Source organism: Ahaetulla prasina, chromosome 7 (genome assembly GCF_028640845.1).
Source record: "Ahaetulla prasina isolate Xishuangbanna chromosome 7, ASM2864084v1, whole genome shotgun sequence".
NCBI lineage: Eukaryota > Metazoa > Chordata > Lepidosauria > Squamata > Colubridae > Ahaetulla > Ahaetulla prasina.
Genome location: NC_080545.1, coordinates 72916152 through 72944080, shown reverse-complemented (window position 1 = coordinate 72944080; position 27929 = coordinate 72916152). Strand labels below are relative to the sequence as shown.

General features: G+C 41.0%; 1 protein-coding gene across 1 annotated transcript in view; it reads right to left on the bottom strand.

Annotated features, from left to right (window-relative positions):
• The window catches only part of SYN3 (synapsin III), a 233573-nt gene that overhangs the window by 189710 nt on the left and 15934 nt on the right, over positions 1-27929 (bottom strand). The window contains exons 3-6 of the mRNA XM_058189703.1: positions 25064-25121; positions 23472-23563; positions 14037-14193; positions 3704-3793 (exon numbers count right to left, since the gene is read on the bottom strand). Of these exons, the coding sequence (XP_058045686.1) occupies positions 3704-3793; positions 14037-14193; positions 23472-23563; positions 25064-25121 (397 nt within the window). The remainder of the gene's footprint in view (positions 1-3703; positions 3794-14036; positions 14194-23471; positions 23564-25063; positions 25122-27929) is intronic.

Genomic DNA, 27929 nt, shown 5'->3' with positions numbered 1-27929 from the left:
GGTGGGGGGGCGGGGACTTATGGAATGTAGAATGTTTTCCTCCAATGTGCCAGACACAATAATGATAAGGTTCCTGGGAACCAAAGCCAAATCAGTGTGCCTAGTAATGGCAGGAGGGAGTGCTGAGAAGTTCATCACCTGCTTGGTTGGCTAATGTGACCTGTGAGACAAGGTGAGTGGCCAGTATCTATTCTTTAATTATATCAAAAATGTGAGAATTATTCAGTGTTGGTTTCACCTTTGACTGTGCCGATATGATACTCAATAAACTGGATTTTTGAGGAATTCCAGGCTTCAGAGTCTTAATAATAATAATAATATTTTAAGTTGTATACTGCCCTTCTCCCGAAGGACTCAGGGCGGTGCACAGCCAGAATAAAATACAAAAACTAAACATACAATACTAAGAACAACCCTTAAAAAACTTATTCAATTGGCCACATTTAAATAAAATATCTCCCTATAAAATTTACAGAAATTTAAAACCCATAAAATCAATTTAAAATTTTAAAAATTCAAGCCAGTCCAGCAAGACGGAATAAATAAGTTTTAAGTTCGCAGCAAAAGGTCCTGAGGTCAGGTAATTGTCGAAGTCCAGGGGGAAGTTCATTCCACAGAGTAGGAGCCCCCACAGAGAAGGCCCTCCCCCTGGGGGCCGCCAGTCGACATTGCTTGGAGTCCCTCTCTGTGAGAATGCACCGGTCGCTGGGAGATAGACGATGGCAGTAGACGGTCCCGTAGGTATCCCGGTCCTAAGCCATGGAGCGCTTTAAAGGTAGTAACCAACACCTTGAAGCGCACCCGGAAGACAACAGGCAGCCAGTGCAGTCTGCGCAGGATAGGTGTTACATGGGAGCTCCGAACTGCTCCCTCAATAACCCGCGCAGCCGCATTCTGGACTAACTGGAGTCTCCGGGTGCTCTTCAAGGGGAGCCCCATGTAGAGAGCATTGCAATAGTCCAAGCGAGTGGTAACGAGAGCATGAGTGACCGTGCATAGGGCATCCCAGTCCAGGAAGGGACGCAACTGGCGGATCAGACGAACCTGATAAAAAGCTCTCCTGGAGAGGGTCGTCAAATGGTCTTCGAAAGACAACCACCCATCCAGGAGCACGCCCAAGTTGCGCACTCTTTCCATTGGGGCCAATGACTCGCCCTCAACAGACAGCCGCAACTGCAGCTGACTGTACCGGGGTGCCGGCATCCCCAGCCACTCCGTCTTGGAGGGATTAAGCTTGAGCCTGTTCCTCCCCATCCAGACCCATACGGCTTCCAAACACTGGGACAGTACTTCGATAGCTTTGTTGGGGTGGCCTGGGGTGGAAAAGTACAGCTGCGTGTCATCAGTGTACAGTTGGTATCTCACCCCAAAACCACTGATGATCTCACCCAGCGGCTTCATATAGATGTTGAACAGGAGAGGTGAGAGAATCGATCCCTGCGGCACCCCACACATGAGGCACCTCGGAGTCGATCTCTGCCCCCCTGTCAACACTGTCTGCATCAGAGAGGTAGGTCAGAGAGGTAGGAGGAGAACCACTGATAAACGGTGCCTCCCACTCCCAAACCCTCCAACCAGCGCAGCAGGATACCATGGTCGATGGTATCGAAAGCCGCTGAGAGATCTAATAGGACCAGGGCAGAGGAATAACCCTTATCCCTGGCCCTCCAGAGATCATCCACCAACGCGACCAAAGCCGTCTCCGTACTGTATCCGGGTCGAAAGCCGGACTGGAACGGGTCTAGATAGACAGTTTCATCCAGGTACTGGGGTAGCTGACATGCCACCGCACTCTCTACAACCTTCGCCATAAAGCGAAGGTTGGAGACTGGACGATAATTTCCTAAAACAGCTGGGTCCAGGGAAGGCTTCTTGAGGAGAGGTCTCACCACCGCCTCTTTCAAGGCAGCGGGAAAGACCCCCTCCCGCAAAGAAGCATTTGTAATCCCCCAGAGCCAGCCTCGTGTCACCTCCTGCGTGGCCAGCACCAACCAGGAGAGGCACGGGTCCAGTAAACATATGGTGGCATTCAGCCTTCCCAGCAACCTGTCCATGTCCTCAGGAGTCACAGGGTCAAAACTATCCCAAACGGTCTCAACAAGACGGGTCTCGAAACTCTCCCCTGGATCTACCCAATTTTGATCCAATCCGTCCCGAAGCTGAACGATTTTATCGTATAGATAACCGTTAAACTCCTTGGCATGCCCTTGTAATGGGTCCTCCCGCCCCTCCTATTGAAGGAGAGAGCAGGTCACCTGAAACAGGGCGGCCGGGCGGTTATCTGCCGACGCAATGAGGGAGGAGACATAGGAACGCTTCGCATCCCTCAATGCCACTAGGTAGATCCTACTGTAGGACCTAACTAGTGTCCGGTCAGACTCAGAACGGCTGGATCTCCAGGCACTCTCTAGGCGTCTTCTCCGGCGTTTCATCTCCCTCAGCTCCTCAGAAAACCAAGGAGCTGGTTGAGACCGACGCCGGGTCAGAGGCCGCAAAGGCATGACATGGTCCAAAGCTCCAGCCGCGGCCTGTTCCCAGGCCACGACTAGCTCTTCAGTCGTGCTGCGGGCCAGGTTCTCGGGAAACGGCCCAAGCTCCGTCAGGAACCTCTCTGGGTCCATCAGGCACCTGGGACGGAACCAATGTATTGGTTCCGTCTCTTTGCGGTGGTGGGTAGCGGTCTGAAAGTCCAGACGAAGGAGAAAATGATCTGACCATGACAAAGGTTCAACAACTAAATCATTTAAAATCAGATCATTCAACCACTGGCCAGAGATAAAAATCAAGTCTAGGGTGCCTCCCCCGATGTGGGTAGGGCCATCAACTAATTGAGTCAGGTCCATGGCTGTCATGGAAGCCATGAACTCCCGAGCAGTCGAGGATGCTGCGCCAGTTGATGGCAGATTGAAATCCCCCATGACCAACAGTCTGGGGGTTTCAACTGCCAGCCCAGCCAGCAACTCCAACAGCTCGGGCAGGGCTGTTGTCACGCAGCAAGGAGCCAGGTACATGATTAACAAGCCCACCTGAGTCCTACGACCCCACTTCACATAGAGGGATTCACACCCAGCTATCTGAGGCACAGTGGTCTCCCTCGGTCTTGATTTGGTTGGGAGCATTACTTAGAATCATGACACCTTACTTCCTAGTTCCTCCCATCTCTTTCTCCATACACACACACGCATACACACACACACGCACACGCACACGTCAGACTGAATTTTGAATTTGCTCAGATAAGAACTCTATAGCCAATATAGCAAGCAACATCTGTATTTTATGTGTTTCACATAGCACGCTGATATCATTCAGGAGATATGGCAATGCATTGGACATCCATAAGTTCAACATTGTAGTCATGCTTCTGGGAAGCATAATAATCCTATGTCTTTGCATTACACTTGCATTCTTCTTTGTGGACACAATAATATTTCCTTATAATACTGAGAACTGTGCTGTTTTATATTATAATAAGTCATTGATCAAGAGTGTGCACCGGTATCTATAACGAAACTAAATACTGGAAAAGATTAGGGCTATCATAAACCAGGCCTGAAAGTATAAAAGTTATTGATGAGAAGGAGGTGGAATGAACGTTTACATGAAGGGGCGTGACTCTGCCTCTTTAGGATACTGATTTATGCATTCTCAGTTCTTTTTGCAAAACATTGTACCACTGAAACAAAGAAACCAAGTTACTTACCATCTGCTTATGGCTTGGGAAGAATGTTTGTTCTACAAGAGGGAACTTCTCAGGACCCAATGAGCTGACAATCTTAATTAGCTGAGAGAACTAGGAAGGAAGGAAGGAAGGAAGGAAGGAAGGAAGGAAGGAAGGAAGGAAGGAAGGAAGGAAGGAAGGAAGGAAGGAAGGAAGGAAAAAAGAAGAGGAATCACTTGGGAGCAATATTGCAAAGTGGACAAACATAAAATCCAAATACACATGAAGAGTTATGTCTCTGATGCCTCGTTTCATCCAAAATATTGGTTAATGTATGATTGTTGTCAACCATACCTTCTGTAACCACACATTAATAATAATGCATGCTGAAAATCCTTTCGGTTACATGCATGCACATAGATAACACAATCCTAAAATTATGTCAGGTTTTGAGTTTAAACAAGCATACATCTAACATCCCCCTTCTGTTTATGCAAATGATATGACTGCTATTTCTCCAATCCCTGAAATCTCTACTGACTATTTACCACGATAGCTGCCTTTGAGTTGTCCACCCTGAGGGTGCTGGCAAGTGTACAGGCGCTTACTTCAAACCGGCCTCTGGTTGCAAGTACATGAGAAGAAGTTAATTATATTAAGCGCTCAATGGCATAGGGCCGGGATACTTACGGGACTGCCTGCTGCTACCGGATACCTCTCACCGACCCGTGCGCTCTCACAGAGAGGGACTCCTCAGGGTGCCGTCGACCAGACAGTGCCGGCTGGCGACACCCAGGGGAAGGGCCTTCTCTGTGGGGGCTCCCACCCTCTGGAACGAGCTTCCCCCAGGACTTCGCCAACTTCCTGACCTCTGAACCTTTCGCCGCGAGCTTAAGACACATCTATTTATTTGCGCAGGACTGGACTAGATTTTAAATTCGAATTGGTTTTAATGGGGATTTTATTATTTTTATTATCATCATTTTAATTATTCGGCCAATTATAATAAGTTTTTTAATGGATGTTTTTATTTGTATTTATATGTATATTTTTATCTGGTTGTTAACCGCCCTGAGTCCCTAGGGAGATAGGGCGGTATAAAAATATGAAAAATAAATAAATAAATAAATAAATATTTTGGGTTATATTTTGCATGGAGCTTTATCCTTGCTGGAAAACTGAAGTGCTCATCCTCTATGTACCTAAAGAGATGGACAAATGATACAGCAAGATCTCTTAAAATTATATAGTGATCTTTTAGGAATGGTACCTGTCATTACAAAGAAGTTGTTTGTGTGTATGTGGCTTCAAATCAGTGTTTACTTCTGGAGGCTGCTTGAACAAATCACTGCAGTTTTCTTGGCAAGGTTTCAGAAGTGGTTTTCCACTGCTTCCTTTTTTTAGTACCTAAAGACCTTCTCACAACTAACTCAAATATCTGATTACAAAACAAAACCAAAAATCCTGTTTTATCTATTTTAATGAAACAGCATATAAATCAAAGCAAGCCCCCACCACCACTAAAGTCCACGTTCACATAGATTAGCGAATATGCAGTTCTGTAGCTTATTTTCACTTAATAAAAGGGAAATAAGCAGTTAAAATAGTTCAAATTTCTGCATGACTGCTCATTCATAAGAACACATTTTTATAAATGCTAGTCTCTTCAATACGTTCTGAGTCAATCCTATCTATTTTAACAATATGCCACAAGAGGGTGACAACTCGATATGAAATATATTTCAAAGTGATGATGATTTATATAAGCTTTCATGTTTATTGTTTTATTGGAAGTGCAACAAAGAATTCAGTATTTTATAGATTATATTTTTATCCTAATTAGAATAAGAGAAAGGAAAATAAACAGAACTTATTGCCTATAGCGGGAATTGCAACCTACTACAGTATAGAAGGGTTTTACTCTGTTTGATTTTTTCATCAAATCTATATAATTATGAGAAATGATACGATATCTAGAAGTTTGGGGATTAATGTATAGATACAGGCCTTGAATAAAATATTCAATTAGAATTGTGTCTTCAATTTTCAAGGACGTTGAAATGTTCTTAAAATGCATGTAAATTAAAAATTTTCACGGGAAGATTTTAGTGATCGTTGCTATATTTCTGGCATAGAAACACTGGCACTAATTTGTACAAATCTTTCTTCAGCCTCCTTGGCCCTGAGTCCCATGCTTGCATATCTACTTAGTAGAATTACAATATGCATCATTTAATTTTAGAATCTATAAATTTCAGTTTTGTAATACATACATGTGTAAGGTATATATGTACATGCCAACACAAAGATAATGTCAATTTCAAACCAAACCTGGCAGCAGTCATTTTTCTGTTCCACAGTTGCCACACAGAGGGGGAAGGGGCGAAGGAAGTTGGAATGTCTCACTAGACGAAACAGAGAGCTTTCTTGAGAGAACCAAGGTCATCTCTACTGGCAATGAATAAGGTCAGGGAAGGAGTGGCTGGGGAGTCCATCAATCAACCCATTTGGCCAATGTGATATGTGACACTTGGGGATGGGGTTATTTCCTATTTTAATTATACTGAAACCATGGGAAAGATTTAGAGTTAGTTTTCCTTTAAAGCTGTGCTGATATGATGTACTCAAGAAAGAAGATCTTTGAGGAGGATTCTAGTCTCAGAGTTCTGATTTGCTTGGGTTCATTAGTTGGGGCCTTGACAGATGACCTATGTGATTATATATGATTATATCTCTGATCTTAATTTGTTTAAAATATATAGAGAAAGAAAGTGTGCTCAATCTGGGTAGGTGGCACAAGCAATTGCACATGGTCTCAGATATACCAATACCACCTATGTAAAGTGGGCAAGATAAGGACATAAATGAGCAGGGCCAGTACAAAATTGAATTTGATTAGTTAAATTAATGGAATAAAAAATTAAATTAAATTAAATTAAATTACAGGTTGGCTCAGTATATCTGTCCCAGCATAAAATTGAATAATTCAAGTAAAAGTAATGAAATTGCAATAGCACTTAGACTTATATACTGCTTCACAGTGCTTTACAGTCCTCTCTAAGCAGTTTACAGAGTCAGTATAGTTCCCCCAACAATCTGGGTCCTCATTTTACTGACCTCAGAAAGATGGAAGGCTAAATCAACCTCGAGCCCAGATTGAACTGCCAAACTGCTGGCAGTTGGCAGTCAGCAAAATTAACCTGCAATACTTCATTCTAACCACTGCACCATTACTCACATTTTTGACCCAAGGAACTAGATGAAGAATGTGGTGCTGAGTGACTGGATAAGGCGGTGACTATTCCACCTGCCGCCTGAGACTGAGACGGATTTCCATCGACTTTCCCACCCGGAGATATCCTGACCGTCCAGGATGGGTCTGCTCGCCATGTTTTTTCATCATGCGGACATTTTCAGCGGCTGACCTTCTTGGCCTACGAGATTCCCCTCTCTCGTGGGTTTGGCCCTCTACATTATCGAGGGCCCATCTTGAGGACGGGTTTTGGAACCCTGAGAGGTGGCATGCCAAAAATAGGAGACTTAGGGGATTTTTAATTAATTGTTTTAATCAATTTCTTAAGAGGAGTTTTAATGGGAATTTTAAGGGGAGGGTGGAAACTGACGGGTTTGGGTTGGGGGGGAGGGGAAAAATGGGTGGGGGGGAAACCCGTTGGGGAGGGAGCCAAGTCCAATGTGCATTTGCGGCGTTAAGTTAGGTCCGAGGGTGGTGGGGGAAGGTTTTGTTCCAGCTTATCAGGGTTGTGCTATTGACACAGTAAGTGGGAGAGGCAGATATGGCGGAAGGTGGGGGGCACATCAGGTTTTGGGAGTACGCCCTCGCTATTTAAGAGCGATCGCGTGCTCCGCCCCCCCTGCTTTTTCCCGTTCCCCAGGTGGCCAGAGTACTTGGGACTTGGGCCTCCGGCTGATGTTATGCGATGCAAGGTCCGTGGTTAACAAAGTCCCCCTGATCTCAGATCTAATTCAGGAGGGGACCACAGACGTTATGGGCATTACGGAGACCTGGTTGGGCACGGAAGGGGGGGTTCCCCTAGTGGAGCCCACCAGGTTTCCAAGCATTCCATCAACCGAGGGCCCAAGGTAGGGGTGGCGGGGTGGCGGTTATTATTAATGAAAGCCTGGAACCGAGGGAGACCACTGTACCTCAGATAGCTGGTTGTGAATCCCTCTATGTGAAGTGGGGTCGTAGGACTCAGGTGGGCTTGTTGATCACGTACCTGGTTCCTTGCTGCGTGACAACAGCCCTGCCCGAGCTGTTGGAGTTGCTGGCAGGGTTGGCAGTTGAAACCCCTAGATTGTTGGTCATGGGGGATTTCAGCCTGCAATCAACTGGCGTGGCATCCTTGACGGCTCGGGAGTTCATGGCTTCCATGACGGCCATGGACCTGACTCAATTAGTGGGCGGCCCTACTCACATCGGGGGAGGCACTCTAGATCTGATTTTTGTCTCTGGCCAGTGGGCGAATGATCTGATTTTAAACTATTTAGTTGTTGAACCTTTGTCATGGTCAGATCATTCTCTTCTTCGTCTGGACTTTTGGACCACTACTCACCATCGCAGGGAGACGGAACGAATGCATTGGTTCCGTCCCAGGTGCCTGATGGACCCAGAGAGGTTCCTGACGGAGCTTGGGCCGTTTCCCGAGAACCTGGCCCGCGGCACGACTGAAGAACTAGTCGCGGCCTGGGAACAGGCTGCGGCTGGAGCTTTGGACCGTGTTGTGCCTTTGCGGCCTCTGACCGGCACAGGTCTCAACCAGCTCCTTGGTTCTCCGAGGAGCTGAGGGAGATGAAACGCCGGAGAAGACGCCTAGAGAGTGCCTGGAGATCCAGCCGTTCTGAGGCTGACCGGACACTAGTTAGGTCCTATAGTAGGACCTACCTAGTGGCATTGAGGGATGCGAAGCATTCTTACGTTTCCTCCCTCATTGCATCGGCAGATAACCGCCCGGCCGCCCTGTTTCGGGTGACCCGCTCTCTCCTTCAACAGGAGGGGCGGGAGGACCCATTACAAGGGCGTGCCGAGGAGTTTAATGGTTATCTATACGATAAAATCGTTCAGCTTCGGGATGGATTGGATCAAAATTGGGTAGATCCAGGCGAGAGTTTCGAGACTCGTCTTGTTGAGACTGTTTGGCTGCCTGTTGTCTTCCGGGTGGAACGAACTTCCCCCTGGACTTCGACAACTATCCGACCTTGGGACCTTTCGCTGCGAACTTAAAACCTATTTATTTATTTATTTATTTATTTATTTATTTTATTAAATTTTTATACTGCCCTTCTCCTGAAGGACTCAGGGCGGTGTACAGCCAGAAATAAAATACAAGATATATACAGTTAAAATGAATTAAAATGTAGCAAAATTACAAAACGGCTGATAGTTAAAATTAAATTAAGAAATTTTAAATATTAATAAAACCCCAATTTAAAATCAAACTATTATGCCAGTCCCGCTTGAATAAATAAATATGTTTTTAGCTCACGACGGAAGGTCCGAAGATCAGGCACTTGACGTAGGCCAGGGGGGAGTTCATTCCAGAGCGTCGATGCTCCCACAGAGAAGGCCCTACTCCTGGGGGCCGCCAGCCAACATTGTTTGGCGGACGGCACCCTGAGGAGACCCTCTCTGTGAGAGCGTACGGGTCGGTGGGAGGCATAGGGTAACAGCAGGCGGTCTCATAAGTACCCGGGTCCTAAGCCATGGAGCGCTTTAAAGGTGGTAACCAAAATCTTGAAGCGCACCCAAAAGACCACAGGAAGCCAGTGCAGACTACGGAGCAGTGGTGTTACGTGGGAGCCACGAACGGCTCCCATTACTACTTGCGCAGCTGCATTCTGGACTAACTGCAGCCTCCGGGTGCACCTCAAGGGCAGCCCCATGTAGAGAGCATTGCAGTAATCCAACCGAGATGTAACCAGAGCGTGAGTGACTGTGCATAAGGCATCCCGGTCAAGGAAGGGACGCAACTGGCGGACCAAGCGAACTTGGTAAAAGGCCCTCCTGGAGACGGCCGCCAGATGTTCATCAAAGGACAGCCGTCCATCCAGGAAGACGCCCAAGTTGCGAACCACCTCCTTTGGGGCCACTAACTTGCCCCCAACAGTCAGCTGCGGGTGCAGCTGGCTGTACCGGGGTGCCGGCATCCACAGCCACTTCGTCTTGGAGGGATTGAGCTTGAGTCTGTTTCTCCCCATCCAGACCCGTACAGCTTCCAGACACCAGGACAGCACTACGACCGCTTCGTTGGGGTGGTCCGGGGTGGAAAAGTGCAGCTGAGTATCATCAGCGTACAGATGATAACTCACCCCGAAACCACTGATGACCTCACCCAGCGGCTTCATATAGATGTTGAACAGGGTAGGCGAGAGAATCAACCCCTGAGGCACCCCACAAGTGAGGCTCCTCGAGGATGACCTCTGCCCCCCTGTCAACACCGTCTGCGACCGGTCGGAGAGATAGGAAGAGAACCACCGATAAACGGTGCCTCCCACTCCCAATCCCTCCAACCGGCACAGCAGGATACCATGGTCGATGGTATCAAAAGCCGCTGAGAGATCTAATAGGACCAAGGCAGAGGAACAACCCCTGTCCCTGTCCCTCCAGAGGTCATCCACCAACACGACCAAAGCCGTCTCCGTGCTGTAACCGGGTCGGAAGCCGGACTGGAACGGGTCTAGATAGACAGCTTCCTGGCTGCCTGTTGTCTTCCGGGTGGAACGAACTTCCCCCTGGACTTCGACAACTATCCGACCTTGGGACCTTTCGCTGCGAACTTAAAACCTATTTATTTATTTATTTATTTATTTATTTATTTATTTTATTAAATTTTTATACTGCCCTTCTCCTGAAGGACTCAGGGCGGTGTACAGCCAGAAATAAAATACAAGATATATACAGTTAAAATGAATTAAAATGTAGCAAAATTACAAAACGGCTGATAGTTAAAATTAAATTAAGAAATTTTAAATATTAATAAAACCCCAATTTAAAATCAAACTATTATGCCAGTCCCGCTTGAATAAATAAATATGTTTTTAGCTCACGACGGAAGGTCCGAAGATCAGGCACTTGACGTAGGCCAGGGGGGAGTTCATTCCAGAGCGTCGATGCTCCCACAGAGAAGGCCCTACTCCTGGGGGCCGCCAGCCGACATTGTTTGGCGGACGGCACCCTGAGGAGACCCTCTCTGTGAGAGCGTACGGGTCGGTGGGAGGCATAGGGTAACAGCAGGCGGTCTCATAAGTACCCGGGTCCTAAGCCATGGAGCGCTTTAAAGGTGGTAACCAAAATCTTGAAGCGCACCCAAAAGACCACAGGAAGCCAGTGCAGACTACGGAGCAGTGGTGTTACGTGGGAGCCACGAGCGGCTCCCATTACTACTCGCGCAGCTGCATTCTGGACTAACTGCAGCCTCCGGGTGCACCTCAAGGGCAGCCCCATGTAGAGAGCATTGCAGTAATCCAACCGAGATGTAACCAGAGCGTGAGTGACTGTGCATAAGGCATCCCGGTCAAGGAAGGGACGCAACTGGCGGACCAAGCGAACTTGGTAAAAGGCCCTCCTGGAGACGGCCGCCAGATGTTCATCAAAGGACAGCCGTCCATCCAGGAAGACGCCCAAGTTGCGAACCACCTCCTTTGGGGCCACTAACTTGCCCCCAACAGTCAGCTGCGGGTGCAGCTGGCTGTACCGGGGTGCCGGCATCCACAGCCACTTCGTCTTGGAGGGATTGAGCTTGAGTCTGTTTCTCCCCATCCAGACCCGTACAGCTTCCAGACACCAGGACAGCACTACGACCGCTTCGTTGGGGTGGTCCGGGGTGGAAAAGTGCAGCTGAGTATCATCAGCGTACAGATGATAACTCACCCCGAAACCACTGATGACCTCACCCAGCGGCTTCATATCGATGTTGAACAGGGTAGGCGAGAGAATCGACCCCTGAGGCACCCCACAAGTGAGGCTCCTCGAGGACGACCTCTGCCCCCCTGTCAACACCGTCTGCGACCGGTCGGAGAGATAGGAAGAGAACCACCGATAAACGGTGCCTCCCACTCCCAATCCCTCCAACCGGCGCAGCAGGATACCATGGTCGATGGTATCAAAAGCCGCTGAGAGATCTAATAGGACCAAGGCAGAGGAACAACCCCTGTCCCTGTCCCTCCAGAGGTCATCCACCAACACGACCAAAGCCGTCTCCGTGCTGTAACCGGGTCGGAAGCCGGACTGGAACGGGTCTAGATAGACAGCTTCCTGGCTGCCTGTTGTCTTCCGGGTGCGCTTCAAGGTATTGGTGACTACCTTCAAAGCGCTCCATGGCTTAGGACCAGGATATTTACGGGACCGTCTACTGCCATCTTCTATCTCCAAGCGACTCCTTAGGGTGCCGTCAGCCAAGCAATGTCGACTATTTATTCCGTCTTGCTGGACTGGCTTGATTTTTAAAATTTTAATTTGATTTTATGGGTTTTAAATTTTTGTAAATTTTATAGGGTGTTACTGTATTTTAAATTTGGCCAATTGAATAAGTTTTTTAAGGGTTGTTCTTAGTATTGTATGTGTTGTTCTTTTTGTATTTTATTCTGGCTGTGCACCGCCCTGAGTCCTTCGGGAGAAGGGCGGTATACAAATTAAATTATTATTATTATTATTATTATTATTATTATTATTATTATTATTATTATTATTATTATTATTATTATTATTATTATTATTATTATTAAAAGTCTTGCTCCTCAATGGCCCATATATATGACACACAGCATCCCATGGTCACACGATTGCCACTTGTGTCCTTTGAAATTGGCTTGCGACAAGCAGAATTAACAGAGAAGGTAGAAGTAAAATCATAAATCTTGGTCATTTGATGTTTTGCTTAACAACCACAGTGATTTGTTTAACATCCAAAGGTGGGGGTGGGAGTGAGGTTGTCAGCACATCTTGGTCAGATGGTGTTCAACTCAGTGATTGTGGTGCTTGGACTCTCTTGGATGACTTAAAGAGACCCATCAAAACAGAGTGAAAAGCAGGAGGAATAAATACAGATATATATTCTACCTAATTCTACCTCTTAAAAATATACTCTTCACATATACAAAGACCCTTTCTGTGCAAATATAAATTATTTTTAATGAGAGTGGCTGTAATAGTAGAATCTTGAAAGTGTGACTGTGTTGTACTTTCTCCATCTACTTATACTCCTGTGAATTAGGGAAACATCTGCCTGGGCCTCTTCTGCATATTTTCTGTCCTTGTGGATTTACAATATGTTTTACCCTTTGTTGCTTTAGTAACAGAGCTTGCATATCTTCGTCATGGTCATCTTCCTCTCACTCCACAGGCTTTATGCAATGCCACTTCACAAATTTATATTTTTACTTTAGCTACTGTCCTTTTTTTGACAAGGTATTTGAACACTATATGTTTCCAATAAAATGAATTCGTGCAGAGACAATTTAACTATTGTGATTTTTCTATAGTTTTTAAACTATTGTGATGACAGTTCTTTAATTGCTTTCTTTAGTAAAGAAAGCAACCTGAGATAGGGTGATGGTGGTAGCAGTTTAGAATTTTCCAGAATTAAAGAAGAACCTCAAAACAGAGCTTTCCAAAGAAGCAAAACACATACCCTAAAATATATTTTTGTCTTAGTTCCCAGCTATACATTATTCCCTTTCAGGATAGACAATGCTTATTAAAGATGCAGAAAGGGATTTTCTAGACCTGATGAAATGAGACATTTTGTGCTGAGATGGATTAAACATCTGAGAAATTGTTTTGTTTGGGGAACTAAAACAGTTGTATTATTTACTGAAATCTTTCAGTAGTGGTAAAGATAAAGAATTTGATTTAAGTTTTTTAAAAATATTTTGCACTAAAAGTTGACTTTCAAAGTCCTTTGTGTACATATATACCTAAAAATATATATACCTACCCTCAAAACGACGCTATAGAGCACTGCACACCAGAACAACTAGACACAAGAACAGTTTTTTCCCGAAGGCCATCACTCTGCTAAACAAATAATTCCCTCAACACTGTCAGACTATTTACTGAATCTGCACTACTATTAATCGTTTCATAGTTCCCATCACCAATCTCTTTCCACTTATGACTGTATGACTATAACTTGTTGCTGGCAATCCTTATGATTTATATTGATATATTGATCATCAATTGTGTTGTAAATGTTGTACCTTGATGAACGTATCTTTTCTTTTATGTACACTGAGAGCATATGCACCAAGACAAATTCCTTGTGTGTCCAATCACACTTGGCCAATAAAATTCTATTCTATTCTATTCTAAAGAACTCCCTTTTTATTTCATGTACAGATATTTAAAAATATCACCTACCACCCATGGTTTGCTGCAGAAATTGTAGATAGAGAAAAGTGAATTGACACTATGGACCCCACCATATTGGAGGCCAATGATAAGGCTGCGAAAGTCTTCCCCTAAGGCCATGCTGTAAGCGTGCTGACGGATGAGAACAAAATCAGGCTTGAAAGATCTAGGAGGAAAAAAACCAAATAATACGTTTACAGTAATAGTCAATTGAACCCTCCAATTCCAATCTGGTTTTTTTTTCTGATTCTTCCTCTTCTTAAACTAGGTGACAATTTCTCAAATTTCAAACTAACTACTCATTACAGCTTTATATTAAAGTCATCATCTAAATGTTCATTGCCTACATCAACAGAGCTTTAAAATTTTGAATATGTTTCTTATATATAATCTACTAGCACTCATGCTACACTAGTATGTTCTGTGATAAGATCTAAATACATTATTTTAGTATAACAAAGTCAACCAGAAGTTGTTCTCTAAGAATTTTGGATAGACTCCATAAGATTTTTTTTCCAATGTTCTGTACAGATGAAAAAAGACAGTTTCTGAATCTTTGGAGGTAGAAATTATTAACATATATACTGTAAAATTATAACACCATTTCTGAATGCAGTGTACATATTTATTTTAGAAGGTTTTTCCTGCAGAATACAGCATTAAATAATCATAAAAATAATGTTATGCTCTCAGGAGCAAAAAAGAGAATTGACTTTTGAGTCTACCACCTTCATATCCAAATAGGTGAGACATCTCTAGAAGGGTCTTCAACTGTTTTTTCCTCATTTTTTAATTTCCTTTCCTTGAAAATGTTTACACTTTAAATGTATTTTTTTCTGAACGCTTCTACAATTAGTTTCAACAAGGCAGAGATAGCATTTAATGTGGTTGGGTTTATATTAATGGGCTTTTAATTTAAATTTTAGGCACTTTTTTTCATGGCAAGAAACCTATGGAATCATAGATAGTGCTGTTGTCTCCTTATTAATCAACTTTATATAACAGAGAAAAATATAATTGTAGTCTATTTTAACACTGTACTCCATGAAAATATCTGAAGTTAGTGCCACTTTATATGCCACTTTGATATTCTAAAGGAAAGGAAGCAGTTAACGTAATAGGTAACCAAGTAACTAACAAGCCACTATAACCTTGGTAATTTTATAAAAGCAAGACTTGCCACATATCCTATCTGGCCTGTGTGGTGTTTTTACAAGTCTGGTTCATCTGCCCTGTCTAGACAGAGCACAGAAATAACATACAGGAATTTCATTTGGCTTATTGCTCACTGGAAATTGGTCCAAATTTGCCAAATTCTCCATAATAAGGGAAGTAAAATGAGAATAAAATAAATAAAGGAGGAAGACCATTTTACACAATCAAAACAGATTTCTGCTCTCAAGGAATCCTCATTTGTCTATTATAGTTAAAGACTGGTTCATCTTAGTTGAGATTTTTGAGTGACAAGAAGTGCTGTATTGGAATTAGACTATTTTCTTAAATAGTGATTATTGGACTATTTTTCCAAGAAGAATAAACAATTAGGTGCAAAATTGCGGCAATGTATAAGTTGCTGTGGGATTCTTAGCCTTTTCGGACAAACTTGAGGGGGGAAAACCGGTGACCGCAGCTACCTGAGGAGATTGTACAGCTTTTCTGTTTCTTTTCACAACATGAGATTTATAATGATATCTGAGAAAAGGCTTAAAATTTATGTGAAGAAATGAAAACACAGAAAAAAACTTTTTAAGCAAAATATTTTGTAAGATAAAGCAACAGACTGGTTTCAAAAGATGAGGTTTGTTTAGAATTAAGAATCCTTTCCCCTGACTGGATTCCCTAAATGTGTAAAGTACAGTTCTCAAATATCCCGAATGCTTCCACCCTTGTCTTAGCTAATATACTTTTTAATTTATTTCCAGAGTCAAGTCAAGAGATTGTTTGTTGTCTTTAGATTTACAACATTTAGGAAAGGAAAAATAAAACAATACCCTGCCTTATGTCCTTACTATGTAACCAGCCATCCTAAGAAGTGTACCACACAAGGCCTTGAAGACAAGTAGTTTAAACAATAGATTAACAGAGTTGGAAGGGACTTTGAAGGTCTTCTAGTCCAACCCCCTGCTATACCATTTCAGACAAATGATTGTTCAATTTCTTCTTAAAAAACCTCCAGTGTTGGAATATCCACAACTTTTGGAAGCAAGCCATTCCATTGGTTAATTGCTCTCACTATCAGGAAATTTCTCCGTAGTTCTGGTTGATTCTCTCCTTAATTAGTTTCCACAAGTAGTGAAATCCATTTTTTTAAATTATCGGTTCTGTGGGCATGGCTTGGTGGGTGTGGTGTGGCTTGGTGGGCGTGGCAGGGGAAGGATACTGCAAAATCTCTGTTCTCTCCCCACTCCTGGGGGAAAAGAATATTGCAAAATTGCTACCAGTTCTCTGAACTGCTCAAAATTTCCATTACCGGTTCTCTAGAACCGGTAAGAATCTGCTGGATTTCATCCCTGGTTTCCACCCATTGCTTCTTGTCTTACAGTGCCCAAATTATGAAGTTCTACCCAGCAGTTTAGCTCATTCTCTATCTTAAGGCAATAAATGAATACTTTGCTGCTAGTGCTTTATTTATGTATTTTGTATGAAATTATGTCATTGCTTTCTATTTTAATCCCTTCACACCTGAGATTTGATGAACATAATAATGCCAAATGGAATGATAATAAAAATCAAGCATAAAATAGTTCTATAATTATGAAATTATAATTAAACTAGTATGGTGGTAGGGAGAAAATGTACAATTTCCAGACTTGTAGATTCTGGGATTCTGAGGGATATGGAAAAATGACAAAATATATGCAAAATATCTCCTTTATATATTTTTGAAAGATATTGCAATGCAAGTAAATTGAACCTTGCTCTGTTATGGAATTTTAGTCATTTTGGTGTCATGGTGGTTAGGAATGGATGACTATATAGTACAGGTCCTGTGTATGAAAACATATTATGTTCATTTCACGAAAGAATAAATAGCAAGTGAATGAAAAGAGACAATATATAAAAGCTACCTGAAGAGTAAGAAAAGAAATGTATAGAATTAAGACTACTTGATAGAATGAATATGGTAAGTAAAAATGGTGGTAGAAAATAAAAAAAATATGAGGAAAGGATATTGCATAATGTGTACACAGAGAGAAAAACATAATTGAAAGAATATAATCAAAAATAGTAAGGAACTTCAATGTAATCCTGCAAAGACTAAAAGAGGCATCCAAATGCAGTGTGATTTTGATGATGAAAATTAAAAACTGGAAGTGGTTGAAAAGAACTAAAAAAGGACCTTCCACTGAATGAAGAGACCTAAAAATAAAAGTGATGACATGATTCTGAAAGAAACTAAAGTGAGGGAATACTGGAATGGGAATTTCAGAGAGCTGTATTTAAATAATGATATGTTGATGAGATGAATTCAGTTAAATGCTACAGTTGTTAACATCCAAGAAAAATGGATGTGAGAATGTTGAAAAATGGTAGGGCTACACATATGGCTGAAGGAATCTTAAAATATAGAGTGACTGTGAAACTTGTTTGACAAGACTAGGAACACTATCTGTCCCTAACATCTGGAAAAATGCTTTTCCCCCCCCTTATACAAATGGAAAATTGGCAAAAGGAAATATAAAACTACCATTCAATTAGTTTATTAAGCATATTTGGTAGAGTTCTGATTAATAGCGTATAAAAGCAAGAAGAAACCAATAAAACAAGAACAAGAAGGTGATGCGGAAATTTTTGCAACAAATGGCACAAAATGTAGACCTTAAATGGTTACAGCTAATCTGGAATTCTAGTGCAACAGGTCACAACCCTGGCAAAACCCCCCAATTAGGCTGACAACAAGAATCAATGGGACAAGTCAGTTTTAATTAAAGAATGAATAAGATTATATCAGGGAAACAGAACAACCTCTACTCCCTCCATTGTACTGACAGACAAGTGATTGCTACTGAATAAATAGGATAAAGAATAAAACTATTCCATCCTGCTACTAGCATCCTCATAATTGTAATTTGCTCCTTACTAGCTGGCATTACTTTATCAGGCTGACTCAGTTCTCCCATTTAAGCAGCCATACCTTCAGAATAATAATTACTCTTATATTTAATCTATTTTCTCTTGAAGTTCCACAGAATCCCTCAAAGGTTTCTTCAGATTAATTATCATCCCAAGTTATTGATTCTGTTGAATACATTATAATAAATGTATTCATAATTTATTTTATCACAATTTAGCTAACATGATCTGGAAACCTTTCAAACTAACACATATAGAAAGTCATTCTGTGACTAAGTAGAATTCTTTGACCAAAATGTCACCTTCAAAACTCTTTTACACATCTGGTTTATTATACTTGTGGCTTGATTTTAAAACACTAATGAAATTTCTGTTTCCACATCTGACTTATGTTTAGTCCCGTCTTTCAAATATTTGGTATAGATACATTTTATAGGAAGGCTATAAAAGTTTTCTGGCATTCATACAGTTCACCTCTAGACCATCATAGATACTTTTTTAAAGCTTACTCTCCTTTGGGCTCCATCATTTTGTTCCGAAATGATGCGTTGTCATCTGGAGAAATTTCTTTTAAGCCAGGGGTCTCCAACCTTGGCAACTTTATGACTTGTGGACTTCAACTTCCAGAATTCCTCAGCCAGTGCATGCTGGCTGAAGAATTCTGAGAGTTGAAGTCTACACATTGTAAAGTTGTCAAGGTTGGAGACTCCTGTTTTAAACTGTCACTTGAAATAGAATGCCCTCATCAAGGAGATTCACCTGAAAGCAATATGAATGTCTTTCCAGTGACAGTTAAAGAATACTGACCTTTTACCATGGTAATTTTGTTTTATATCTTATGTTTTATTGCTCCTTATTGGATGGATTTTATTGCTCTTCTGTATACTGTAGCTGATTTTCTTTCTGTGTAGGGGTGTCTCTATGTGTGTTCATTCTTACCAAAAAAACATGATATGGGAAAATGCTTTAAGAAGCAGAACCTTAGACTGGTCAACTTGATTGTATTTACCTCACCCCATTCCTAAGAGATCTGTAAGAGGCATGCATAAGAGCACCAGCGTGCCTACTGTCTCTGTTCTAATGCTTCCTTTATTTGTATCTATTTTATGTATTCAATTATATATATTACCTCTCACAGGTACTCAATAGTAGTTGAGGAATCTTGAAGTCCTAGTGGGCAACCATTTAGATATGAGCCAGCAGTGTGCAGCAGCTGCCAAAAAAGCCAACACAGTTCTGGGCTGCATAAACAGAGCGATAGAGTCAAGATCACGTGAAGTGTTAGTGCCACTTTATAATGCCTTGGTAAGGCCACACTTGGAATACTGCATTCAGTTTTGGTCGCCGCAATGTAAAAAAGATGCTGAGACTCTAGAAAGAGTGCAGAGAAGAGCAACAAAGATGATTAGGGGACTGGAGGCTAAAACATTTGAAGAACGGTTGCAGGAACTGGGTACATCTAGTTTAATAAAAAGAAGGACTAGGGGAGACATGATAGCAGTGTTCCAATATCTCAGGGTTTGCCACAAAGAAGAGGGAGTAGGGCCGTTCTCCAAAGCACCTGAGGGTAGAACAAGAAGCAATGGGTGGAAACTGATCAAGGAAAGAAGCAACTTAGAACTAAGGAGAAATTTCCTGACAGTTAGAACAATTAATAAGTGGAACGACTTGCCTGCAGAAGTTGTGAATGCTCCAACACTGGAAATTTTTAAGAAAATGTTGAATAACCATCTGTCTGAGATGGTGTAGGGTTTCCTGCCTGGGCAGGGGGTTGGACTAGAAGGCCTCCAAGGTCCCTTCCAACTCTGTTGTTATTATAAGACCTAATATGTTCTTGACAAATAAATAAAATAAAATAATAAATTTATGACATCTATTTATTATCACTATCTTTTCAGATTTAGAAACCCTTATACTGATGGTTCTGTACTTTCTACTGATTTGGGGAAAATTTTCATTTGGTTGGAATTATGGATCGGAGGCAGTGATGGGTGGCTCCTGGTTCGCCCCGGTTTGGGGAACTGGCAGTGGCGGCAGCAGGAGGCTCCGCCTACCCACCCAGATATCATGAGCATCATGAGCAGTCAGGGGTTAAAGCACAGGACAGATCCATGGAGATTAATTTGAATATTATGACAAAGGCATGAGAAATTAGAGAAGAGAGAAGGAGAAATAAGGATTCTTCCTAAAGGGTTCATTAGAAGTATGCTTTCATACTGACACTGCCAAACATCTCCCCTATCTACCTTCACCCATGTCTAATGTCCACCATGTTATTTCAAGGGTAGTAACATAAGACAGATGTGTTGAATGTCCCGGGGGCTAAATCATCACTGTTTTGCCCAAATGCCGAGCGTTTACAGTAATCTGCAAAATCAGACTTCTTTCATGGAGACAACAAAAAGGAAGGAACTGATTCTAAAGTTCCAAGGTCAGGTCTCTGAACCTCAGAATGTGAACCTGTGTCCTGGAAGTTACAACCAAAAGAAGTAATTTTTTTTAACGAGCAGGAGGGATAAATACAGACAGATACCTTGGATTATGTCTGGAGAACTATGAATAAAAGTGTTAATGCTTCAAATTGGGCTTTGGCTTGAATAGGGAGTCTATGAAGAGCTTTGGAGTGTAATGAGATGTGAGAAAACAGGAAAGTTCAGACAATCTGTAAGACTGGATTAACTTCAGAGATTGTAAAGAGATATTGGGAAGACACAACTAAAGCACGCATTGGAACAGCCATGGTCTTCTCCCTGAGAAAATTCTGTAGTTTGAAAACATTTGTCAAATCGAAATTAGCAATCCTCACTTAAAATAAATGCATGGGTCTTAACTCAGCAAATCATTAAGATTATGAGGCAGTGAGAGAGGAAATTGTGGTAAACAGGAATCCGAGAAACAAATGGGGAAGACACAATAGAGAATGGAAGATGATCAGACTGAAACATTACACTGTCCTTGTCATTCATAATTTAAACTGGAGCAGTGGGAAAACATGCAAGAGGAAAATAAGGCATTTTGTTATATTGACCATGTGCCATCATTGGCATAATATTAATACTGAAAATCTAAGGTCAGGATTTCCTCTTAGTTCTGGGATGGGAGGAAAGTATGGCAATAACTAGGTCTGTGGATAGCTGTTTGCCTATTTTTAAAATCTGCATATATTTGTCTCATTGTGGTTTCTTAGTACCATCTATGTTCTGCAATATAATGTACTATATGATTATCTAATTGGCTATGGTGACCAATCAGAATTTCTTAATAATCATTTGTAAGATCTTGAAGTCAAATCCATAGTTTATATGGAAAATACCTCAAAAAAGAGCATGAAAATCTGGCTGCGCCTTATACTCCGAATGTAGCCTTGCCCAGCTTCTCAAACGGAGGTTTCAGAGACTGAAAAAAGCATCAGAAACGAAGCTTCAGAAACGACACCCCCAAACAGAGCTTCAGAAAAGAAGCTCCCAAACAGAGCTTCAGAGGTGTTTTTTTTTGGAAACTCTGTTTCGGAGGCTTTCAGAGGCAGAAAAAAGATTTTTCTGAATTGGAGTTTCAGAGGCAGAAAAAAAAAGCAAAAAAAGCAAGGCACAGAGCTCACAATCAAGGAATCTGTTAATAAAATTCACCTCTGGGAACAGCTGATTGGGGGTATTCCGGGAGGCCAATCCACCTGTCAATCAGCTATTTTTTTATTTTCCTCCCCAAAAACTAAGGTGCGTCTTATACTCCGATGCGTCTTATACTCCACAAAATATGGTATATCACCCAAGTCAGCAGGATTAAAGGGCACATAGGTGCACAAAGCTAGAGACTATGAAAACACAAAAAGAAAGAAAATATGACTAAGAAGAAGAGTGCACAAACAATTGGAAATCATAGGTGGGAGATGCCATTTATTCATTTATTCATCAAATTTATATGCTGCCCATCTAGCACTACAAAGTGACGCTAAGTGGCTTGTAGCAAACATGAAAATCAAGACATGAACAGAAATATTGTTTTCAGCTTAGTTGTAATGATCACAGACATAAATGTACAAAACAATAGTTTCATACTCAAGGAGTAAGGAAAATGTGAAGATGTCCTCAAATTTAGCTTGACTCTTTGGGATTACGTAGACACTAACATGTTGGTTTCTTAGAAACACTAATGGTTTGCTATTCCAGGATGTTTTTTTTAAAGTTCCTGCTGTATCTACATATCTAGGGTTTCCTGGTCATTTTCTATCTAAGCCGTAAACCAAATCCAACTCTGCTTAGCTTCCAAATCAGGTAATGTAAGCATAATAGCACTTAGCTTGCAAAGAAAGCTGCTTCACTACTGCTAAAGGATTAGACTTGAGCAGATCAACCAAGAATGCAAAATTAGCACCAACAACCAAGGCTTAGACATTGGTCAGTGTGGGAAAAGAAAGATTTGCTTTAATTCTCTTTTCTCTCAACTTCCTTTTGTTTGATTAAATACCATCAGGTCAAAATCCACTCTTAGCTACCACATAGATAGATTTTCTTCAGGATATGTCCTGACATTTTAGTTATATTAGCTACAAATGAAATATAGGTAGTCCTCAATTTACAACAGTTCAGTTAGTGATTGGTCAAAGTTACAATGGCACTGAAGAAAGTGACTTAGGACCCTTTTTCACAGTTACAATCTTTGCAGCATTTCCCATGATCATGTGATCAAAATTCAGTGGCTTGGCAACTGATTCGTATTTATGACCATTGCTCTATCCCAAGGTCATGTGATCACCTTTTGTGACCTTCTGACAAGCAAAAACAATGGGGAAGCTAGATTCACTTAACAACCATGTTACTAACTTAACAGCTGCAGTGATTTGCTTAACAACTGTCAAGAAAGGTTGTAAAATGGGGCAAAAGTCTCACTTAGCAACAGAAATTTTGGGCTCAATTGTGTATGTAAATTAAGGACTACCTGTAAATATATGACATAATTATATTTCAACAATACTTTCTGGCTTATAAAAGCAAGTCATAGCCTACTTTTCTAATACAATATACATTTACTTATAGTTTTAAATTCAAGGATATACCCATGTCCTAATCAGCATTTGGCATTATATGTTGATGTGGGATTTCCTACCAGCGTAATTGTGACACTTCTTTCACAACAATTGTACTCATTTTCCAAGATTTCAACAAATAAAACTGTTTCTGAAAAAAACTCCCTTTTAACAATCAACACACCACAAATTGGACTGATCTTTTTTCCACCGCTAAAGGCCACAGCAAATTGTTTGCAACTCTCTATTCCTTATTGACAGAACTTGAGAAACACACATTTTGTTTTTAAAAAAACCAAGGACAAAGAAGTTAATTGGAAGGAAACAAAAACTCTAATATTTGTCACCTGACCACTTTTGTGCCATTCCTGATGACCTGCATGTCTACCATACAGCCAGCAGTTGAATAGGCAGCCAAGTTGAGTTCTGAAAACTCTGCCTGAAGTGGGAGAATAAAAGAACACAGGGTTACTTGATAACAAAACACACAGAATAGAGTGACCTATTTGCAAAATTCTCTTTCAAATGGAATGTTTGCCTGAAGATTTCCACAGCAGCGGCATGTTTAATTAGTGCTGTTTTGCACAGGAAACACTCAAGAAATGTTTATAGTCTAATAATAAGTGGACACTGAATTAGGTTTACTGCAATCATTATCATCATCCCAGACCAAATCCAACAGGAAAATTCTTTAAATAGGACTTTATTGCCTATTTCAAACATCACATCTGGGTTTATTTTTGAAATCTGGCTTCACTGACCAGCTACAAACGTAACGAAGTTTTGTGCTTGTGGTATTGGCCAAAATTTTCATGATATTTTGAGAGAATTCCATTTGAAAACATTCAACAAGTTTAGAGCGTAGTGAATCTGGGCAGTACATTGTATTATATAATCATTTAAAAATAACTTTTTTTCATGCCTGACCATAAGAAACAACATTGCGAAATGACTGCAAATTAGACTAATTCCAGATAGGTTCCTCCAATTCAGTTGTACTTCTAAAACCTTAATCCACATCCCACAAACCCACCAGATAAGGAAAGGTTATTTTAAAACAAATCTATAGTTTACTATGCTAATAGTTCAGCAAATTCATTTGAACCTGAGAATTGTAGAATAGAAAGGACAAAAGACAGGTTTTTCCTCTCGCTAGGCTTGCAGAATGCACAATCATTATGCATTGTTTAATGCATTTGTGTAGCCTAAAATATCTTGTAGAACAGTGAAGAAGAGTCACCCAATCTGGACTATAAAAAATGCATATGGCACCAGTACCGGTGTTTCTCAATCATGTCAACTTAAAGGTGGGTGGATTTCAACTCCCAGAATCCCCAAATCAGTTAACTTTAGGTTCTGTGTTATTGTGAGGAAAAACATAGGAGCTATTTTATAAAAAAAACTCTCTTTTTTTCATAGCAAAAAGTCAGAAATAAATCCTGACCTGTTTTATGTCAACAGTGTGAGGTATGGCACATCAGAGACGAAGTAAAACAAAAACAAATTGTAAGCTAGCCATGCTGGGAAGATAGAACTTAGGTAGTAGTGACAATATAGAGAGAAACCTTACAAATTTCTCCCAGAATATTTTGAAGCAATATTAAATTATTTTCTACAAGGTTTAATTGTTTGGAGATTTCACTTATATAACATTTTTCTTTTTTCCTTCAAAACAGAGTAGTTTTTCTAATAGGAACAACAACTTGTTTTTCTGAGAAAGATAGCATTTCCACTCAGCAGCAAACAAAAGTATAACATTCTCTAGCATGGTTAAGTAGGTGTGTGGCAGTACACTCTGTACTCTACCATAACAGAAAAGTCGATTAAATCTGAAGTAAGCAAGCTCCAAAGTGTTCTTTTAGATAAAAATCTCTTCCTAAGTGACACCTGAAAAGCCAGGAGTGAACTAAATGCCTGTACTGCTTTTTTCATCACTGACCTGTTCCACTCGGATCTCAAATTCCCCATTCACCTTCTTTCCTTGAAAATACTTAGCCCTATAGGGGAAAAAAAAAGGTGGGGGGAGAGAGGAAGAGGGAGAGCATGTGTTAAATAAGTTTATTTTGTCCCCATTCATCTGATTTTTTTAAAAAAATATATCATTGAAAATATTGTTCACTATTGTTTCCCTGCTTAGGATGATTCAGGCAAGACATTAAAAAAAAATAGAGTCTCTGAAATGTTGTTTTAACCCATATAAACTGCCTGGTTTAACTTTTTAAAATGGAGGGAAAATTGTTATGTTATTATTGTGAGATTGATGTTTATATTAACCTTATTGTATATATAGTTTATACTTATATAATATAGCATACTATATAGTATAGTAACAATGGGCTCTTTTAGTACCTTAAATAATATAATTTGATTTGATACATGAGCATGGTTAAGTATAAGGAGATGGGGATCAATGAATTCCATCCTTATGACTCGTTATCCATAGTACAAACATGCTGCAGCCAGGTTTTTTTATGCTGTTTCCTCAGAATGTTTGTATCTGTTTTATCTTTAACTGTTGCTTTCCAAGGACTCCAATAGCAAAGATGAGTCTAGCTGAATTCAGAATTTCCAAGGTAAGAAATAAATATTTTTATCTGGTTCATGAATTACACAGAGATTATCTCCAGTTTTGTTGTGGTGGAACAGAATAGCAGAAAGCCACTTGAGAGAATAGGGGAAGAAGAATCTATTACATTGCTTTATATATGTCTAGAACAATAACAGATTGCCCTCACTTTCCTTCTCTCCATGAATAGACAAGAATTAGCAATTAACTCTTAGTCCCAGTTCAGTATTGATCTGTTTGCTTTTGCCACTCTAACATCCTTTCTCAATGGTATCCAAGGTTTGAGAAGAATCCAAGGTTCATTCTTCTCAAAGCTTGCATGCTGATCTGTGGTTAAGACTTTATTAGAAGTCTGCCTTTATGTTTTCTGTTGGACCTCATATAGACCTTTGTCTAACAGCTTCCTTAGTAGAGGTTGTTTCATATCAATATTTTGGTACTAGAGTCCTAAAAACTCTCTGTTCAGTTTCTTCACAGGTAGGTTCTTCCCATCTTCTACTAAACTTTATTTTTACATAGTCATAATTTTTTTGCTTTTTTTACCACTGGCCTTAGTATCTATGCACCCTTGTGTTCACTGTCTACCTTGATTGCTTTGAAGCATCCCCACTATGACTTATAGACATCTGTTCTCTTCCCTTAACTAGCTGTAGCTTTCACTACCTCTTTCTTTGCAGAAGTTCCCCTCTTGTGATCCTTAATCTACCAGAGTGAGCAGTCTTTCTCTAGCTGCCCTGCTTCGTTGCTGTTAAAATAGTGCAGGGCCTCTTTCAATCTGTTTCTCACTGGGGCTTGAGAGCTGTCTCATTTTCATTCATTCATTCATTTATTAAATTTCTATACCGCCCTTCTCCCGAAGGACTCAGGGCGGTTCACAGCCAATGTAAAACAGAATGCATACAATATATATAGATAAATTAAAAACACTGTAAAAATCTGATTAAATTTTGGCTAACAATTAAAATTACCGTATATACTCGAGTATAAGCCGAGTTTTTCAGCACGTTTTTTGTGCTGAAAAACGTCCCCTCGGCTTATACTCGAGTATATACGGCTTATACTCGAGTTTTTTTTCTTTTCGTTTTTTTCACATTATACCGGCCGGCGCGAACTTGGCGGGCTTTTGCTTTAGCGCGGGGAAGCCCTGCCGGTGCAGTGAGAGGGCGGGGCGGGGGAGCCGCCAGCCTTCTCGGCCGAGGAGGAGGGTTTCACGACCGGTAGGTGCCTCATTTCCCACCCTCGGCTTATACTCGAGTCCCCAGTTTACCCCAGTTTTTGGGGTAAAATTGGGGACCTCGGCTTATACTCGGATCGGCTTATATTCGAGTATATACGGTAAGTTATTAAAATCAAATAATAAAACCCCAGTTAAAACACAACACATTAGGCTAGTCCTGCGCGATAAAACAAAAGAGTCTTGAGCTCGCGTCGGAAGATCCGGAGGTCAGGGAGTGATCGTAACCCAGGAGGAAGCTCATTCCAGAGGGTAGGAGCCCCCACAGAGAAAGCTCTCCCCCTGGGGGTCGCCAGCTGACATTGTTTGGCTGACGGCACCCTGAGGAGACCCTCCCTGTGGGTTTGACTCTTTGCCTGCATTCTCCCTGCTGTGGTGATGATATTCATCAATCAACTTGACTGACACATACTCCAGCATTCTAGCAGCAACATGGTTGCCTCTACTGTAATTTCCTCTTCCATGTTCTGGAGTTTCTATATAGTTTTTAGCATTAAATTCACATATTTTTACAATTTTGTTCCATGTAAACTACTTAGCCATACATTAAGTATCTAAATTAGCTCTCGCAACCAATTTCTATAAGGAAATCCACATTCCTTCAACTAGCACAAAAACATTTTGCCTGTTAATCTGTCATATCTATCTATCTATCTATCTATCTATCTATCTATCTATCTATCTATCTATCTATCAATCAAACAAAATAATTAACAGAAAAACAACAATAATAAAAGACATTATTAAAATTCTAAAACCTTCTGTTAACAAACTGTTATTGTAATTAATTTGTAGAAAATTTACCATGCTTCTTAACTATCCAAAATCATCCCAAGAATTAGCACTGATTATATTTGGTCCTGGATCAAATAACCATGTTTGTTTCTTAATAGCACTTCTAATCAATTGTTGTCTGATTAAATACAAAAAAAAATGCAATGTCCAAAGCCAGTCTATCTTCCCAAAAGAGTCCAGATGAAGTTGTTCCCCAATTTCCTTTAAGGA